This window comes from Phalacrocorax aristotelis, chromosome 5 (assembly GCF_949628215.1).
Source record: "Phalacrocorax aristotelis chromosome 5, bGulAri2.1, whole genome shotgun sequence".
NCBI lineage: Eukaryota > Metazoa > Chordata > Aves > Suliformes > Phalacrocoracidae > Phalacrocorax > Phalacrocorax aristotelis.
In genome coordinates this window covers 70,633,414-70,653,189 of record NC_134280.1, presented here as the reverse complement: position 1 = coordinate 70,653,189, position 19,776 = coordinate 70,633,414, and the positions used below count along the sequence as shown (strand labels likewise).

General features: G+C 52.7%; 1 protein-coding gene across 1 annotated transcript in view; it reads right to left on the bottom strand.

Annotated features, from left to right (window-relative positions):
* Positions 1 to 3,125: 3,125 nt before the first annotated feature.
* BAHD1 (bromo adjacent homology domain containing 1) overlaps positions 3,126 to 19,776 on the bottom strand; it is a 40,787-nt gene continuing 24,136 nt past the window's right edge. Inside the window, exons 2-7 of the mRNA XM_075095272.1 lie at positions 17,397 to 19,049; positions 13,565 to 13,926; positions 11,406 to 11,565; positions 10,334 to 10,410; positions 7,820 to 7,911; positions 3,126 to 6,448 (exon numbers count right to left, since the gene is read on the bottom strand). Coding sequence (XP_074951373.1) covers positions 6,259 to 6,448; positions 7,820 to 7,911; positions 10,334 to 10,410; positions 11,406 to 11,565; positions 13,565 to 13,926; positions 17,397 to 19,032 — 2,517 coding nt within the window. The 5' untranslated portion in view covers positions 19,033 to 19,049 and the 3' untranslated portion in view covers positions 3,126 to 6,258. The remainder of the gene's footprint in view (positions 6,449 to 7,819; positions 7,912 to 10,333; positions 10,411 to 11,405; positions 11,566 to 13,564; positions 13,927 to 17,396; positions 19,050 to 19,776) is intronic.

Here is a 19,776-nt window from a genome sequence, read left to right as displayed (position 1 = left end):
TATAATTAGCAGCATTAAAGCAGCAGTTAAACGTAACCAGGAGCTCGTGGCTTTTGCTCCGGGTGGGAAGTCACTTGGGCAACAGGAGCAAATACCGAACCCCACTTCGGGTGTGCTTGGCTGGGAGATGTGGGAAGCAAGGCGCGCGGTGGCAAAGCCCCCGGGAAAGCCCCCGCAGCAGCGCGTGCCGGGGCCCAGCTGGCATCTCCTCTGGAGAAAGGAGAAGCTCCAAAACAAAGCACCAAGCCACAGAGCGAAGAGCCGCACCAGCATCCCCGAGGCTGCGGGAAACGGGAGCAATCATGTGGACGAACCATCCCGTGCTGCTCAAAGGATTGCATTCCCAAAGCTCGGCATGCGCTTTTGAGCACCTCCCACCCACCCAGCATGCTCGTCCCAGTGCCCGGACCTCATCCGAAGCCTCTGCAGGTACCCGTAGCCCCGACTGCTCCTTCCCAGCACCCCAAGTGCCACCTTGCCCCCCCAATTCCCGCAAGGCTGGTGATGCTCTGTCATCTGCAGACATCACACGTGGAAATGGGAGGAGATGTGAGGCAGCACGCTGCCTCTACCAGTTACCTTAATCGCTGCTGGGTCATCAAAACCACCCGCGGAGCCACCACGAGGAGCTCAGCTGGCCAAAGCAGTGCGGGATGCAGGCGGCAGCGCGGCGCTCTGCGTTACAGCCGGCGCGCCCGCCCCTGCCAGCGCACGGCGTCACCTCCAAGGCCGACCCTGCGGCCAGCGGGACCCCGGCGCGGCAGCAGAAGGGCCCCGGCAGCATCAGACGCGGCACGAGAGCAGGAGCGTGTTGAACGTCTGATGCAGGAGAGCTGGACACCGCTCGGCGCAGCTCCCTCGGGTAGCAGATTTCAACGGTAAATCCAATTTTGTTTGACATTAATCCCAACTTTTCAGTCCGCCACAGATTATCCTTTTGATGGCGGCTCACCCTGCGGGGAGAGCTGGGACAGAAAAGCTTTTTCTGAGTTTTCTTTTTAAATCAACCCCTACGAGAGGCTGCCTCCGCCCGGCAAAGCGCCGGAGCTGGCCAGAGGCGCGGGGCACACAGCGGGTGCAGGTCTCCACTCCGTTTCTGACGCCTCTGGGCAGCCGAGTCACGTTAAATACAACTGGAAAATTTTCAAGATGGATTTTTGCTGAAGAACCAAAGGCCACGGGGTCAGGAATATCATGCCTGCTGACCCCACACTGGCTCGCAGATTTAAACGTCACAGGACAAGCTCCTTACTCCCTTTGGGAAGATAACTCACAGCTTGATACACTTCATCAACAAGCCAGTTTCCTTTTTCAGCCTGAATTCTCTTGTTTTTAAGTGCTTCTCCAGGTCTATGCCTGACCTGCCCGCAGCTCCCTGCGAGGAGCTGTGCTGTAAGGAGGCTCCTCTTTAAATGCAACAGGCGCAGAAAGCAAAAGGCAGGGATCCTCTAGCAAAATCCCATGTCCCATGAACAAGTCCGACCAGGAACTTACGACCAGGCTACGAACGGCAGGGCTGTGGGGGGACGGTGATAAAGCAGCTTGGGAGCGGTGGTCCCAGCTCCCCGCACCCCGGCGCTGCTCCCCCGACAGGGCAATCTCAGAAATCTCCTGTTCGAGGTGACCTGGGAGGGAAAGATGCTGCAAAGCCCAGTTCTGCTGCTGCGCCGCTCCCTGGGTCGGCGAGGGGACAGCCGGGGATCCAAGGGTCGCGTTAAGAATGCGGTTACCGTGCCCAGCCCATCTGCATTCATCCCACAAACCACGCTCGCCACCCGCTCCCCTCTCTATAATTAGGAGCTAATTCAGCCTCAGTAACAGACGTTACATTTTCCTCCTGCTCATTTCGTTCCCTGAACTCATTCTCTCCTTCCCCAGGCGTGCAAGGGTCCAGCTCTAATTAATACATGGCATTATTTATCGAAATGGCCAATTCCGAGGGCCAGCCACCCGGCCAAGAACTACAGCATGTCCGTCGCCTCCCCAGCCCCCGGTGCCCACCCACGTGCGGACCCTCAGCGCGGCCTGGCCGCGGGACGGGCACCGAGCCCGCACCGAGGTCGCCGTGGCTTTGGGGCGAGTTCCCCGCCGCCCCAGCTGAGCAGCCCGCACCAGGAGCCTTGCCGCCCACGCCGAGCATCCCCGGCACGAGCGCAAGCAACACCAGAAGAGGGGCCGCAGCCCCAGGAAGCGGGAAACACCATCTTCGCGGGGAGTGAAAATCACAGAAGCCTGAGAGGAGCCTTCCCTGGGAAGCGGAAGGCAGCTAGAAATCATCACAGCGTTCGGTTAGTGCTGCAGAAGCCAGATAAGTCGGTCAAAACACCAAGTCAGCTACAGCCGAGGGAGCAAGGCTGGAGCAGACGTTCCCAGACGCGCGGGGAGCTGCACAGAGGAGGGTTTGTTGTGGAGAGATTCCCTTGCGGGGGTGAACTTTCTGTATTTACTCAGCGCCACAAAGGAAACCTTGACAAAGCCCTTTGGCTCGTCGAGCGGTAGCGCAGAGCCTGCAGCCAGCGCCACTGCTGGGGGCTGCGCGGGGACCATCGAGAGGCCACGGCGGCCGTTCTCACCGAGGACGAGTGCGCGAGAGCACTCGTAAGCCTCGCACACCCCTTGGGCGCGGGCAGCAGCTTTGGCCTTGCACCCCAAGAGCTGCCGCTCGCTGGCAGCGCCCTGAGCTCCCGGCTCCCGCCTGCGTGAGACCGCGGACGCTTCCGTGGGGAACGCAGCCCCGCTCCGGGACGGCGCTCCGAGGGGGGATGCTCCTCCCAAAGCAACCTTTCAAAAACGCCTCCTTCCCCGGTTCCTAAAGCACGGGCCGATACACCGAGCCTTGCGGAGACAAGCTTTGCCCCAGTGCCTTCCCTGCCTGAAAGGCAGAGACTTAAATATTCCTACGACAGCAGCTGCCAAGAGCAGATTAGAAAAAATAAGTCAAGCCCCAGCCGATCCTCCTTCCGCTGGTGCCGTTTTCACCCCAAAACCCAACAGCGGCTCCCCCCACGTCGCGCCCCCCGAGCCCCCGAGCCCGCTCCCGCACCTTCCAGCACGTCCGACCCCCGCGCCCCAACGGGCCCGAGCAGGAACCTCGGGCAAGGAAGAGAAGAACAGCGCGGCACCGGTTTGTTTTCTAAATCAATACGATTTTTCAAATTTATTTTTTAAGAATTACTTCTAATATATCTTTCTCACAGAAGGAGGGTATAGGGAATGTTCTCATTCCATCTGTAAACACTGAAATACAGATCTGGGAAACCGGGGAAGAGACACAAAAAAGTGCATTTTACAAAATTATCAACTAAAATATATTTTACATGTATTACGTTTCAATTTAAATTCTACCGACTGCATTTTCAGTTTCAAAAAATATTTCCATATCTAATAGATTAAAAAAGCATGAAATATTTTCATTATGGATAAGACATTTCAATTCATTTACATGCTGTTTGCACAACAGCATAAGCGACCACGTGAATCTCGAACAATGTTCTTGGCCTGAAGCAGGTTCTAACACGAGAAGAGCCAGGGTTTGTCCTCTCCAGACCCGGGCCAGAGCCCGTTCCAGACCCAGGGCAGGAGCAATTTCTCTTCTACCTGGAGAGGAGCCAGGACAAAGGTGGGAGCCAGGGGGAGGGGGGGCAAAAGAAGGGAATTTCAGCGAGTTACTGTGGTTTCCAAGGCCGGGTGGGTTTCTAACCCTTCCCCGATGGAGCAGCGATGCTCAGGGTTTGCCTGGCAGGTGGGTCTGGAAGCATCCTGCATCTCATGGCACTTCTGCGAGGGGCAGGCGGCCGCGGGCAGCTCGCCTGCCTCAGCCTGGGTGTCAAAGGAGTCCCTGCCAAAGGAGTCAAGCGCGTGCATTGAGGGCTTCCCGTCACCTTCCACGCCACCACCGTGTGCCCCCGGGTAGCTGCTCCGCTCCCCTCCCGCACCGCCCAGCGGCCACCATCCCCTTTTGCGATGGGCAGGAGCAGCTCGGCCTCTCCCGCGTCCCCCCAAGGAGGAGAGCCACTTCACGTCCTCTCCACGTCGCGTCAGAGACCACGTTCTCCACCGCCTCCTTGCGCCCCCCGTGGCACTTCCACCCGAGAGCCCCGAAGCGCTCCCGACTCCCCTCCACCGCCGCATCAGCGGCCCAACCGCGTCGTTCCAAGAGACCACCAGTGCCCAAGGTAATTGTTACGGAGAGAGCTCAGCAATTACTTTGACACTAACAGTATCTTGAGGTATAAATGAGATAAGATGCTTCACCCACAAAGTCTCGCTTGCGTGCGAGAGCCTCCCGGAGCTGGGTGTTTTCCCCTGGGCTACGCAGGCAAGAACGAACAGGGCTTTTCCAGCATCCTCCGCGACACCGAGCGGGAACCGTCCACCGGCGGCAGGGCGACGCGCGCCCCGCTCGCCCGCTGTGGCAGGTGCCAGATCTTGTCATCCCCTCCCGAGTCATCGTCTTCCAGACACGTCCCCCTCTTTGGTATGTAGAGCAGATCTCTGGAGAACTCCTGCGTTAACAAACCATTTCCACGTAACGGATTTGATGCTGTGGGGTTTCCTCTCTGGGCGTGGAGCCGTCGGAGCGAGCCAACAAGCCCTCCGTTCCCACCGTGCCAGCCTCCGCGGGGGGTACGGGTAGCGCTATTTCCACTGACAGGACAACATTAAAGCAGTATGAACACTTCCACCGTTCAATGTGAGTTCAGAAGCCCCAAAAGACCGGACAAATGCAGCTCCCTAGCTCCAATGAGTGACCCCATCCAGCAGGAACGTGGGCCGAGGTGGTGCTCGTTCTCCTTCTTTACGTTAGTGCAATCTAGAAACGGGCTCCCAGCTTGGTGCGAGCGACTCAACGGACTGTTACGCTGTCCTTTGGTTTGCTTTAGAGTTAACTCCAACAGTTTGCGTTAAGATAAACTAACGTCTATCTAGGATCTATACACGTAAGGCAAGAGGCAATATCTGCGGGGCTCGGGCCGCGTTTGGCGATGCGAACCTTTCCCAGCGCTCAGTTCCTTTCAGGAGCCGCACAGCCACTTTGGTGAGCTTGCTCAGATGCCAGGATGCGTTTGGAGGGGGGAGGCTGCTGATGGCTTCGACAGTACGGCCAGGATCAGGACACTCGCAGAAGGGGAGGGGGGTAAAATTTAAAACAAAAAATAAAGCCAAAAACACCCAAGAAAAGGGTTTGCCACTCCACTCTCTGCTGAAGACATATGGGGTTAAACAGGGACTGTAAACGACCTTACGGGAAAACAAACTGGGAAGAAAAGAGTAAACCCACTTCTATCACTACGGCCCCCTAAGCCATCGGAGGAAGAGCAATACTCGGAAGAGAAAGCACGGTTCTCGCCAGCGGAGCCCACTCTGTGGGCTCCCAGCTTCAGGGAGACACGCGGCTGCTGGCGCTGTGCTTTGTGGGGCACGAGATCCCCCAGGGCAAGGCCGGGGCACCTCCGTAACGCTGCGCCGGGATGAAAAGCCTAACGATCCCGCCAGCCCCTCTCCGCTCTGCGACGGAGCTTTCCCAGCCTGGCTGCCAAGCCCCAGTCCAGGCGGTGAATCACAGAACAGCCAGGTGAGGGGAAGAGAAAGATGAGGGAAAACAGGGGTCACCTCTTCCCCCGACGGAGCAAAACCTATTCAAGCACGACACAAGGCCGCTCTGCATCCAGGCAGCTCCCAAAGCAGCGGCTGTGTTTTGAAGCAGCTCTCACCCACCGGGAATCCTCACAGTCCGTCCTGCGGGACAAAGGCGGCTCTCCCGTGCTCTGCCAAGGAACCGGTCTCAGTCCTCACGCTTCGCATCCGGGCACGGAACCCACAGAACTGTCACAGCTTGACTCGTGCAACGCACCAAAGCATCCCTCCTGCACCTTTCCACCATTCCCACCAGCGATGGCTCTGGATTCAGTTTACTGGCTTTTATCCCCTGCAAACCCCTCCCGATATATGCATCTCTAGATACATATATAGATATAGATTTACATATGCAAGTACCTATATCTATATACATATATTTATTTTATACGTATATATTTTCATTTATGCTTTTAATGAAGTGCTGTGCTTTCAACCGCTGCCTTCCTCCACAGGGATCCGCTCCTGCACACGCTTTTCAGTCCGAGGAAAGAGCGCTGGGCGCTCCCGTCCGCGAGCAGCACAAGGGAAGTCGAGAGTGCACAGATGTCCCAGAGCGCCAGCCTGCCGTCGGCTCGCCGCTGCCGCTCGTCCTCGCCGCGGCCCGACCGAAGAAGGGTGCTACTGCGGGTTCTTCAAGATGCGCCCGTGTCTGAAGTCGTAGACGTGACGACAGAGGAAAACCAGCTCGGGGTCAGTGTCCTCGGGCACCTTGCGGTGCAGAGGTGTGGAGTACTCTTCTGAGGGAGGAACCATAACGGTTTTCCTGCCTGGGATCCCTTCGACTCGACGCTTTGCCAAGGCACAAAATCTGCAACACGATTACATTAGAGGAGTTAGCACCGGCTCGTTTCACCTCCCCCTGTTCGTCTGCCGCGCCAGAAGCCGCGGCTGCCCAAGGATAAGGGGTGGACGGGGAAGGGCAGGAGCGCGGAGGAGAATTAAGCTCTGCTCAAGAGGAGGACATGAAGCAGCTATTGCTTTTGATCCCACCCTGAACGGCAGGAAGCGGCACACGGGTTCGTATCTCTACACCGGAGGATGCCGTACAGCACGGAAGATGACGGCAGTTAAATCCACCTTGCTTTTACTACTTTGGCCTTGTTTTTGTTAATTAGCCCCAGGAAAGGCTTGTGCATCAGGCTGTTGTTTAGGCAAACGAAGAATTCAGGATGCCTTCAGGGAACATCTCTTAAAGGTGACCTTACCCACAATAGCATGAAAAAACTCCTACCCAGAGCTATTCCACAGGGCTGGGCTGTTAGAAAGGAAAGGAGCTGTTCGGATCCAAAGGGTTTATTTTGTTTGGTTGGTTTTGGTGGGTTTTGTTTTTTTAAACTCCCCCAAAAGAAAGAGCAAAATTCAGCTTATGAAGGAGTTTGTAAACCAGTTTGTTTTTAGAAATGCAAACAGCAGGGCCCTAGGCTAGGAGCAGGAGGACTAGGAAGGGTGCATTAGGGCTTAAACACCCCCTCTGCAGAAAAGGCTGCACAGTCAACAAGATGCACCCAGCAAAACCGACGGGATTTGCATTATGGATTTGTGTGTCCAGCCAACCCCTGTTCTCATTCTGCCCTGCGCATCCATCCATCAAAGGATGGCGGTCTTGAATATGGATGCTCGGAAGTTCTTACTGACGGAGATTCAAATCAGTCAGCAAGAGCTAAACAGTAAAAGCCTTAGTCACTACTCTGAGCGATGCCGCTGCCAACGCACCCAGATCTGCGAGCACATACGTCTAGAAGCACGACTGACAAAAGTCTGTCAGCAGGCTTTTTGGCTAACCACGGCACCTGTGTACCGCAGGGGATAGATGTACAGGATGATTCCTTGCCTCACTTAGGTTTTTTTAGCTCCAAGTTCTGGGTTTTCCTGCACTGTCCTCCACTGATGTCCACGTGCTGTGGTACCAAGGTCATACAAATACAAACACACACGCTTTAAAGGGCTCGCAAATGTTGCACAGAACAGACAGGTGATGAATCTGGAGCGGAAGAAGTGCTCGCAGGCTGCAGTACCGAACTGGTGTGTAGAGCGAGTGTAATTCATCCAGCTCCAGCAGGACCGAAGTCTGGAGGGCTGGGACAGTTCTGCTGAGTGATGGCTGGGTATGGGAAGAGTGACAAAAGCTGGAGACAGATGAAGGTCTCAGGAAGAGCAGCAAGTTAAGAGCACCACCTACCTGCAGTACTCTGCAAAGGTCAGCACGTAGCATTTCTCCTCTATGCAGGCAACACTGTTTTCATCCTGATGCCGGGATGCAAAGATCTCATTCTGCAAGAGAAGGAAGGAAGAGGTCACCCAGCTGGCCAGGAGCCCCAGGGAGGTAGGGCCAGCTCCACACCTTCACCCAGCAACTTAAAGGGGAGGCTATCAAAGCGTGCTCGTAGCAGATACTCCTTAGAGCCAGTATTTCGCATAATCCAGACGCCTTCCAGGTGTTTTGGGACCCATTTATGCATGCACCAGAATTTTATTCAGCAGCTCGTGAGCGAAGCGTTGAGTTCTGCCATCATTTAATGCTACCCAGCGTGCTTGGTGAGGCCAGGGGTCCAAACCGCCCCCACACCGCCTACATTGCAATAGCGCTTCAGCAGCAAGGCCACTACCAGCTACACCACTCAGCCTCCTCTTTCCTCCTGGGGATGAGAAACAGCCTGTGGCCACTGCAGAGAAGCGTCCCGGGAGATGAGCTTTTGCAATGCTCAACGCACCGGGAAAAATAAAAGCAGCATTTTGAAAGCGCTGTTGCGACGCCTGGGAGTGACAACGAGACAGGTAAGAGGGAGGAAGGCTGAGTCCATCAGGGGAGGTACTGCAGAGGCTCAGAAAGAGGAAAAACCCTGCAAGAGGTGCCTTTGCTCCACCTTATCCAATATCTGACTTTGTGCACAGACTCCACGTGGAAGGAGCCTTCAGACCGCATCCAGAAAAGCCAGTGGGCAGTGCTCCTGCAGGCAGGAGATCAGAGCACTCCCCACCCACACACTCCTCCGAGCTCCTAGGCATGTTCTTCATTCCTCTCCTCTTTCCTGGGCTGGAAACCCTTCCAATTCATTTATACAGCTAAGAATTGAAATGGAGGTTGAACAGCACTTTGCCGTCTTTACTACTACCCTTTGACATGCAACCAGTCCTTCGAACCCATCTCTACATCAAAGCTAAAGGAATCCCTTTTTTCCAACCCTCCCCTCATCCCAGTTCAATTAAAAAGGCTGGTTTAGTGAGGGAAGTAGCAATAGCCTTTTCTCCCAGGGTAGCTGAGGAACCTTGGCTCTGCAGCGGGCAGGACTGGTCAGATGTGGGGCAATCCAGACGGAGCCATTTGAAAGAATTTCAGGTGTGGTTAAATCAGCAAAGGTGATCTCTGGGAATAAGGATGCTCTGCACAAGTCTGGAAGCATTACCTGCAGGATTTTTTTCTGCTCGCAGCCCTGAGGAAGCAGGCTGGAAGGAAAGACTCACAAAAAGGATCAACTGTTTGGGGACTCGCTTAATCAGAGCAACTGAAAATGCCACACCTTCCTTCTGCACGTTGGGGTTTTGGTCTGGTCCTTAAATCAAAACTACCTGAGTCATCTTTGGCAAGCCCATCCCAGCTCCTCAGCCCAAACGGCACTCGCTCACTTGAGGTCTTGTGTAATTAAGCAGGTGTGCAAAAAACCAGCTTAATTTCTCCTGTCCAGACTGCTGGTGCTCCCTCTACACTAACATGTAACTGGATACAGTCACGCTTCATTTAAGGACCAGAAAAGTACAAAGGTACCACTTCTTGGTTTAGAAACTCATCTGTCCCTGCAAGTCAGGCAGGTACAGTTCCCTGGCTGGTCCCCAGTCCTGCTCCCATCCCATTTCTTTCCTTCTATTTAAAAAGGTTTTTTAAAAAAAGGAAAAAGGCAAAATGTATTTTGGTGGGTTAAGAACAGCAGCAAATTCTCCATTCCCAGTTTAAAAACAGCTTGTTCTGTCACCCAACACAAGCCCATGCAAAGCAGAACAAGGCGTGAAGTCATAATGATTCACACGTTTTTCCTTTTAGAAAGCGAACTCTATTATACTGGCACGACATCCTCGAGTCAGGCTTTAATTCTCATCATAAACCTGTACAGAGGAAGGGTGATGCATCCACTTCTCTGCACAGAAGAAAAAAGTTTCTGGAGTTTAAGCAGCAGATTAAGGGATTTATGATAAAAAGGCAGCACATGATATAGGTACTCCAACGTCGTGCAGAATTGCAGCAGGAGCTTTTGCATCGAGCTCTGTGTTTCTGGGTGAATTAGAAAACACTTTTTGGAAAGGGCCTGAGCTTAATTCAGGATAAACTCGCTCTTCCTTAGGAGGAAGGCAGCAGTCAACACTTGTCACTTAATGCGCAGGATTTTCTCAGATTAAAGGGAGAAACTTAACGGGAGCAGCCATGTAAAGAACACGGCAACTTCTGTTACAGCCCCGAGTTTCTACACAAGACAATAAACTGGAGGAAAGCCCATATGGAGAACACCGCCACCCAACACATCTGGCAACAGCTGCACCACCGCCAAGAGAGCGCTCCATTTGACTCGAAACAGAAGCTCAGCCCCCTGAGTTTGAGGCCACCCAGGAACGCAGGGAGATACTCAGGCTAATCCCCTCTTCCTGCAGAAACACACACACGTGGGGATACCCTTGCCCCGAGTTTCGCACTGGGATGGCTCACCTGGTGCATACTGGGATTGCGGCCTCCCTGAGTGTGCTCCGGTCTGTAATACCACAGGAGGCTCATCATCAGCTCCCCTGCAAGAAAAGTTAGCAAAATATGTCAAGCCTCAGTTTTCTTGTAGTGTTTCCCACTAATACCCAGCTTCCTCCTCCTGCTTCATCCCTTTCATTCCCACAGCGCTCACGTCGACGCAGCTGCGCCGTGATAAATATTTCATGCTGAACTAGGTGTCCTTTTGTTACAGCAAGAAGCTGTACGAAGGCGGTCACGTTGCTATTCCATTACACCTTCATCCCCTTCTACTTGTGTTACATCGCCACAAAGGGGTCAGTTAGGCACAAAAAAAAAAGAAGATACAAAAAAAATCAAACGTTTCCATCAGAAAAACCCAGCCATTCAGAGCACGAGCTGGGGAAGACGCTCATCCAAAGCTTGGTACTTGGGGCATCGACTCCCAGCTTGATGCCAGAACTGCTGTGGCAGGATGACATGACCGAGAGGGGCCTCGCCACGTGCTGATCGCTTCACTTTTACACAGAACTTTTTCACTTTTAAGCAAGACCCGTGTTTTACAATATTTGGCAGAGCTTTCTTGGCTCAGGTGTCGCTAGTCAGACACGGGATCTTAACATCAAAACCACGCTACTCCAACCACCACCTCCACTCGAATCCCATCAAGAGCTTCTGCAGATAAACCCGTGCTCCACACCAGCTCCCGGCCCAGATGTCGCAGAGAGCATCTGAGTAAACAGCAGCTCCTGAGATGTCTGTTGCAATGAAATAATAAAGGAGATCGTTGCTAAGACGGGCACTTGGCAGTTATTATGTGCTTTCACGACCAGGAAGATTTTGATTACCAGTCCCAGGCTAGTGATTAAAGAGCATTTCAGTTCCTGGAACAATCTGAAAGCAAGCCATGGAGCTAATCTCCTCCTCTTCATCACCCGGTCTGGCAGCACTGGAGTACCCTAACAAGCTTGCAGCTCTCCCGAGACCCATCACTTCCCCAGTTCCAGCTCACCCTCATCTGTCAAGCCCGGAGGCAATACGTACTCTTTTGGCACGGTACCTGTTTTGGGGTCTTCCCACAGTGCCGATATCTTCGCAACATATGGCATAGATTTCTTCCGGGGTCCTGATTTCAAGAGGACGGTATCTCGTACCCGGATAATCTCCCCATCTCTCTCCACAGCCTGATAGCTCTTGCGAACAGCCGGCTCTGGCTCATTCTATACCATTAGAACACACACAAAAGATAAACAAGCTAAGCGGAAGATGAGGAGTGAGTTTGTTGTTTCCCACCCCCAACCCCAGGCTCCTTTGGTCCTGCTGCAAATTAAAAACTTGCCTAAGCCTACTCAGGGCTAAGTGCTTCCACTCCAGCAGATCTCCGAGAGAAGCCGTGCAGCATACGACCACTCGTGGCATCTCTATTCCCACCAGGCTGGTTTATAACAACAAGATCAGGTCAAATGAATTACTTTTTCCATGGGTAGGGAATTCATAGGTAAAGGAAGTTCACCAAGGAATAGCATTCGAGGGCTCGCAGGTCATACGTGGCCATGGTTTTCAAATAAAGCAAAACACAACCATTTCTCCTACGTAGTGCTGGCAGTAAGGAGCAGCTCACCAGCGGGACAGCGAGCCTCACAAAAGCACAGGTTTCTGAAATTAATATCCTTATATGAAATGGAAAAACAATCGCTCCTTAAATTCTACACGCAAAAAAAACAGCCCTCAGAAAAATAATAATTTTATCTGCCCACCTGCAGGTGTGCATCTCCTTCATATTCAAAGGCATAGAAAACTAGGCGTATTTTGAATGCTATGTGTTTCTCTGATACAAACATTTTAAGATAACAAATAAAACATGAAATATTTCACATGAACTGGGCAGGGAGTGGCAGGGAGGCTGTAGCATAAAGCTGTTCTTAACACGATTGCCAACACTTCCTTTGTACCCTTTAGCATTACAAAATAATCACTTTTTGGACTATGAACTGGGGGATGTGTGTTTGTTTTATTTTATTTTTGCTCTGAAAACTCTTTCAGAATGCCTGAGCAGGATGGGTTGAACCTCCTGCCAGATCACCCAGGCAAGATCGGAAGCATTATGCACCGGGACTTAAGGAGATTAAGGGTGCGCTGCTCCTTTCAGAGTGTCAAAGTCTGAGCGACGGATGCAGGAGGCCCGTCTCTGGCTTTCAGCCAGGCTCCAGCCTTGCACGGCCCTTGGTACCTGCACACAGCCCTAAGAGCTGAAGCTACAAAACCCGTCCTGCATGATGCTCTCGGCAGCTCGAGGTTATACCACCGCTCCAAGCGGCAGCACAGACGAGGCCGCCTGGACCACAGCTCCCCTTGCTGCTGACATTTACTGCGCGCAGTTCAACGCCTTGTCCCACCTTCCCAGACAGCATGTGGGTCCAAGTTTCAAGCCCACAGCTCCTGTGTTTAGTTGCGTGAAGGATATTGCCTTCTCTCTCAGTTGGAGCGGACTTTGCTGTAGTTAATTAGATTTTCCGGCAGGAAATCTCCCACCTTGCAGGAGCCAGCCTCTGCCCCTGAACACAACAACTAGAAATCCTTGAAGGGGTGACTGGCCATGCCACCAGGTAAGTTACAAGAAGGGAGATACTGGGTGTTAGAAAAATTCTGTCTGAGAGCCAGGACACTGTCTCAGTCCTCTGTGCTCTCTGGGAGATCCCTGCTGGGCAAAGACACCATCAGTGAGACCCACCACCTTACGAGAGCTACCTTAGGCAACCGCTCCTTACGAGAGGGCAAAAACCTCCCTCACTTTCTCAAACAGGTTTGTCCTAACCCAGGAGGAAGCGGCTGGAGGAGAATCTCTCTGTAGGATGGACTCACAGGTGCAACAGGTGCCACCCTTGCAAATGCCGAAGCCAGAAGCATTCATCATCGTGGCATTTCAGCTGACGCTAGCACAGGAGTAGCAGGTTTTCCTTCCTTTCCAAACTGCCTGTCACGCCGTGCAGGGTAACGCCAGGGCACACAAGAACAACAAAGCCAACAGCAGCTCAGCCTCGAAGCCCAGCCAAAGGCACTACGTGCTCGTCCAGGAGGTTCTAGATGGCACCTGGTGACCACCTCCATCTTGAAGCACGACCCAAAACGCTCTCAAGCCTTCGCAGTCTTAGTCCCCTGAAGACGCACAAACGGGAACAGCCGTACACGCGCAAAGCCCAGCACTCCACAGACACCTACCACAACGTAGACGGCCTTCTCGCAGGCCGCGCCAACGGGTATCCAGCCATTGGTAGCTCTCCGCCTGCTAATGCGCTGCTGCTTCGGATGGGAATGACCTCCCGCTGCTTTGCTGTCCGAGGCGTGCAGACAGCCCGTCGTATTTCGGAGACCGGACTTGGAGCCGCTGGGAGGCTTTGAGCTCTGTGGACATTCTCGGGCCATGGTCTGAGGGTCAGAGTTGGGGGTCTGCAGATGAGGAACGGGTTCTGCAGCCGGTGGCACGCTGGGTACAGGACATCCTGAGAGCGGGTGGGCAGGCGACGCGGGGTGCCCTGCCACAGGGATTGTGAGGTTCAGCTGGTCCAGAGACTTGCAGCCCTCTAACAGGAGGGAAGAAGAGAGACATGTATCTCGTTTGCCATATAAGACGACTAGACAACCAAGACTGTCCCAAACTACCACCGCTTTCCCCTGAAATTCCCTTCATTGCATTATAGCAGTAAAGACCTTCATGTTGTAATTTCATTCTGCACCGTCACTGGATTCTAAAAGGAAAGATATTTCTAAGCCTGCGATGCTCCAATATGCTGCTGCCGATGGCACCGCACTACAACAAACCCGTCTGAAATCCCCCGAAGTAATGCCAGCCAGTAATACACATAAGGCTGGCCAGTATCCAAAGCAGTTCCAGCCTGTCAATATGTATAAAGGAAATAAAAGGCTTATCAAAACGATAGGAAGGATTAAACCACACTAGCAGAAGCAGCCAGCTTCTTTCGAAAAGGCAAATTCTACTAAGCAGGGGAAATTGAGAAGATTCTCCAAATTAACTCCAGAAATATGAAACAACGTGGAACAAAACTCTAACAGACGATACACACCGCTGCTTTCAGCAGAACTGTGCCCCTAAAGCCGACGTGTGAACCACAACAGGTTCGTAAGTTGGCTGACGCTGCCTCTCGAAAGCACCCCAAGAACACCTCACACGGCTCCGGGAGTCACAGAGCGAGCCCTCAACCCCAGCCAACGTGCCCGACAGAAGAGCAAGTCGGGTTTGAGTTACCTACTGTCAGCAGGAAGCAAGCTCCCAGACCAATACCCAACGCACCCCTACCCCAAAAGCGTGCTTTTTGGGGCGACAAAAAGGGCAGCTGCAGGCAGCGTCCGGGAGATGCCTCCCATCTGGAGCACGTCCTAGCAGATCTGCGGGATGGCGCTGCTGCAGAGCTGCAAAGAAAAAATAATCTAAAAGTGAAAAAACATCTGAAGTCACCAAGCTCCAGCTGAATAACTGCTGGGATCCCCTCGCAACAACAGGAAATTATTGCCTCCTGTCTCCCACTTGACCCTCCCTGAGAGGGCTGCAACAAAGCCGCTGCCGAACTGCAAGCGCGAGGGCTGCTACAGACCGTCGCGGGCTCTGCTGACCCGGAGCAGCAAATGCCGCAGCAGCTCCCTTGGCGAGCCAAGGCATCAGGATGTGAGTTGAGGTATCCTGCCTGGCCTTGGCAGGCACAGGACCCACAGAGCTGTGAATCACCTCTGGAGTATTTTGCTTACAAAAGCAGTTTTCAGGCTTGAACTAAAGCAGGATGAAGCTTCACAAAAGTATCTACTAAACCTCAGGAAAGCAGCGCAGACCTGGCCTCGCGGGCACCCCTGGGACTCCTTCCTTGGCTGCACACACTTCCAGCCCCTCCACCGGCGCTGGGACTAAAGCATCCCTCGCAGCCTGTCCGATCCCATCCCCACTACCCTGCTTTCGAAGTGCATGCTGCAAACCCTCCGCGGGACGGGGAAAGCAACGCCTCTCCCCCACGTATGGCAGACCACGACTGCGCAAGATTACGGCCTGACCCCTTGATTTGCACCAGACACTGATATTTCCACAGGAACATCTCGAACGCACCAAATAAGACAGATATAACACAAGGCATGCGACACGTCAAGCTGCATCCCCTCGTACCAGTGCTCTTGGATGGGAGCCTGTTGCTTCCAGCCAAAGTACTCCTTTAATTCACTAAAATAACCCACTCTAGGGAAGGATGAGATTTCAGAGGCGCGTACATATATAAAAATCAACTCCTAAGCGTAAGTTCCTGTTAATATTCTAGGAGACCTCCTTATACACTTCAATCCTCAAAACAAAGTCTAAATTATTCCGATGTTGTAGGCTTTTAAATCAAAGTTGCTCACAGGAAGGAAATCAGAATCAGTGAAGCATTTATACTTACAGTCAGCTCTAACCCAGAATGCACCGCATCCAAAAAACGTGCTAGAAAAAGAAGTTGTCTTGCCACTTACAAACCCGCTCCGAGAAAGATCTTCACAGCAAGGTGACACACCGCTAGTAAATACATGCCCCTGGAACCGCTACTGCCTCTGCCAGCACCCTGGGAAATTACCAAGTTCGCAGGGAGGGCTGAACTCCAAGAAATACCCCGTTTGCACCACCTGCATCCTTCTGGTTGCACGAAGTTAGGGGCACCGGCATGCAAAATTTCAGGAACAAAGTAGACTGACATGACCTCGGGGCACTACACAGAAAACTGTCAGACGAGAACACATTGCTGAGCTAGTTGTCTTGCAAGCATTCCGTTTTAAAGAGCAATGAAGCCACTAGCGAACACTGTCTAGCTGCTCCCGTAGGAAGCGACACCATGACAGCGGGGATATTTAGGGAAAACGGAAATTATACTCCAACCAAATGCTCCTGAGTTTCAGCAGCTTCCTACAACGGAGGATGACAAAGCCTCGCTCAAACCGAGCGCTGAACCAGAACTTCATCCACCTACCTGAAAATCTGTTTTAGGTGGATAAGTCATGCCTCCTTTTGACTCGAACGTGTGATTAACTGAAAGACCGATGTTTAGGCTCCCAACAGCCGAAGAAGCAGCCGCCTCTGTAGACCGTACCGCTTGCAAACGGCAGTGCCGTCTAGCAGGGTGGCTTTTATACAAAGTACTGGTGTCTGATAACCCCCACGCAACAATCCAGTTTTAAATATTTCAAAAGACATTTTTCAATAGCAAAGGCAAAGCTCCAAGGTAAAGCACGTTGGAGGACGAAGTCTGAAAAACAGACGGGACAGAAGAGAGCCGGGCAAATAACCACATCACCTCTTCCACTGTCACCTGTTCTCAGTTTCAGACGTTGCTTAAGAGCAAAGATGGGACCACTACTCGCCGAACTAACAGCATACCCGGCACTTAGATCACCACAGTGAAATTCAAGCACCTGTCCAAACAGTCCGCTAACGGAATTGCTGGCGAGCCCTGCCAGATGTCATCTATACAATCTTCAAAGACCGCATCCCCCATACACCTTGCGTCAGTAAGAGTCTAACGAGCGAGGCAGCGCCCGCTCCTCCACACCGCTCTGCTCTGCAAGGATGCTTCAGTCCCGAGAGCGAGCTTTGGGGAACGGAGGAGTAACTCAGCCCGGCCTGCTTTAGACCCTCCGCTCAGAGCGGCACAGCAGGACGGCGAGAAGCCTTGCAGAGCATGTAGGAACTGAAAACCACTCATTTTACACAGATCAAAGCTAAGCGGTTAGCTCCAGCGTGACAAGTCATGAGTCACTTTCTCACTGCCCAAATCCTTTCACCAATTCTATGCTTTCCACACCAATAAGACCTTTCAGAGGGAAAACGCCTCAGGGCTAAAAATGGGGGAAGGGGAGCAGAAGCACGGCTTCTTTCCGAGCCGCGGCTCGGCTGCCAAGGCGAGAGGCACCGCGCGCAGAGGGAGCTTGCCTCCTGGCAACGAGATACCTTCATTAGCCACGCCGCCGAACCAGCCCTCTCCTCCCAGGAACGCCGCGCGAGGTTTGCTCGCACTTTGCGCCTTACCTGCTGCAAAAGGCATTTTGTAGGGGTAGCTGTTCCGCCCCGCGTGCACGCTGCTAATCCTGCCCTCTGGCACGTGCACGACTCCGCAGACGCTGTAACTGTTAATCGCCGTTCCTTCCCCGCAACAGTACGGAGAGTTACACCAGTGGAGTGGCTGCAAATGAGCACCTGACGGCAAGGAACCGGGCGATACCAAGAGCCCCTCGCAGGTAGCGGATTGCGAAAGCTCGTCCTTGGGGTAAACGGAGCAGTGAGAGTAGCCATTGTATCCACTTTGGCCATAATAAAAGTAAAACCTGTTCAATGGAGTCAGATCCGAGGATTCATAGAGACATCCACAATCCGTGTGATTTCCGGGCACGGGCAAGGGAGGGAACTGCTGCACGGGAAAGGAAGGCTGATGAAATTCCTGTTTGGGGGTCGGGGATTTCTCTCCGGGTCTTCCATACTCCGGCTTCATGGAAGCTTGCCCACCCATAAGCAAAGGCAGTCTGTGGTAGAAACCCTCTGTGCTAGCGTAAGAGCTAGACAGCGACTCGTAAGGGACGGGTTCTGTCATCCTGTAGAGCCTAGAGGAGTCCCGCTGCTCTCCCTTCCCAAAAGCGCCTAGAGCGAGTCCTCGCCAGCCATGCTGACCTTCCATTTTCAAGCTAGCCATTTCCTTCTTGGATTTGACACAGTTCTTCCTACCGGCTTTGGCCCATTTAAGCGTAGATTTTGAACAGTGGTTCTCGGACTTGCCCTCTCCATCCGATTTACTCCTCTGCTTCAGGGGTTGGTCTTTCTCGTGGGTCAGCTTCAGAAAGGCCACAGCGTTCAGGCTGGCCAGTCTCTTTGGGGTGGGATGATAGGACATGGCACCGTCCTCCCGCTTTGTCCCATCATCAAAGACTTCATCCAGCGAATGGTCACAGCTATTGCATTTCTGACTGGGCTCATGCCGGTTTTTTCCTTTACCGGTTTTCACAGCCGTTTTTTCCAACGCAGGCCAGTTGTCACCAGCCTTGCAATGCAAGCTCTTCACGGTACAGTCTCCCCCAGCTTTAACGGAGTCTCTCCGAAAACGCCTGCCGGATAATAACCCATCGTCCCGTTCAAAAAGCAGATTGTTCACTGCCTCCGCGTTCAGCGAGGCCAGCCGGCGTTTCCTGGGCTCTGAAGGAGCAGTATCAAGGTCTTGCTCTGTCCCTGGATAAGTTATTGTGCACTTTTCCCCAGATGAATCACTCTTCCCTGCTCCCACAGGCTGAACTTGTTCGGAGAACAAAGCAGGTCCCAAGCCCTCCATCCAACTGGGAAGGTCCTTTTTTTTACAGCTCTGGGCCTGTTTCGACAGAGATCCAGCCACATCCTCCAGCCTGGTGAGGAGCACTTTGCAGGTCTTCTTGTTTACCGAGGGGATCAGGCGTCTCCGCAGCGGGTATGTCTTTCGCACTTCATGCAAGTTCTTGTTTTTGTTCGTCCCCACAAACCCACTCGGACAGTTTGGAGCCTCGGTGGCGTCTCCGTCTCTCTGCTCACCACACTCTGCCTCGGTCCTGTCCATCCTCCTGCCGCCTGTTGGGGATGAAGCTTGGCCAGCAGAACCAGCTGGATGTTTCAGAAGGAAAAGCTGTTTCTTCCGGGCATGCGTCATAGGATCAATGTCCAACCCTGAGAAGGAACAGAACAAAACATCTATTAGTATCGCAGAGAGGGACCCATCTCCTCACAAAGCACCAATGACCAGTTGGGAAATATCTGGGGAAGCTTGTTTCTATAACAGTAGTGTCTTTTTGGGTGACGGCCAGTTAAACCAATTAAGAGACAGGATGCAATGAGATGTGGTTTAATATTAAGCCATAGAACATGACAGTAATTAAAAGCAAGGCGGTGGCAGCAAATGCCACAGGAGCTGGGAAAACCAGGGTACGGCCGGAGAGCTGTTTCAGCTCCCAGGCCAGGTACGTTCCCTGTTACACCGGTGCCGTTTCTAGCACATTACAAATTCTTATCAAATCTACTAAAGCTGATCTGAATGCTGGTCCAGGGCATACAGCAGAAGTAAATCCCAGGTATTTGACTGCTTGCGTGTTGATACAGGCAGGCTGTTTCATTGCTGTTTTCTGAAACAATTAGACAAAGGAAAAACAAGAAGTCCACCTACTCATGTGAAAAGTAAACTTGGCCTATTAAGCACAGATCTGCCAACATTAATAAATTAAATACATGCAAATCCTTATGCAGGTTAGAACCTGGCTACTTGCTGCTGTTGTCGTTCCCCACAGTTGCATTTTGTAAACGTTGTAGATGTTAAATAACCAAAAATCATCACATTCAGCAGAAAGGGCCTAAAAATATGTTCATGGGAAGAAAAAGCACTACTCATCTGTATGTGACT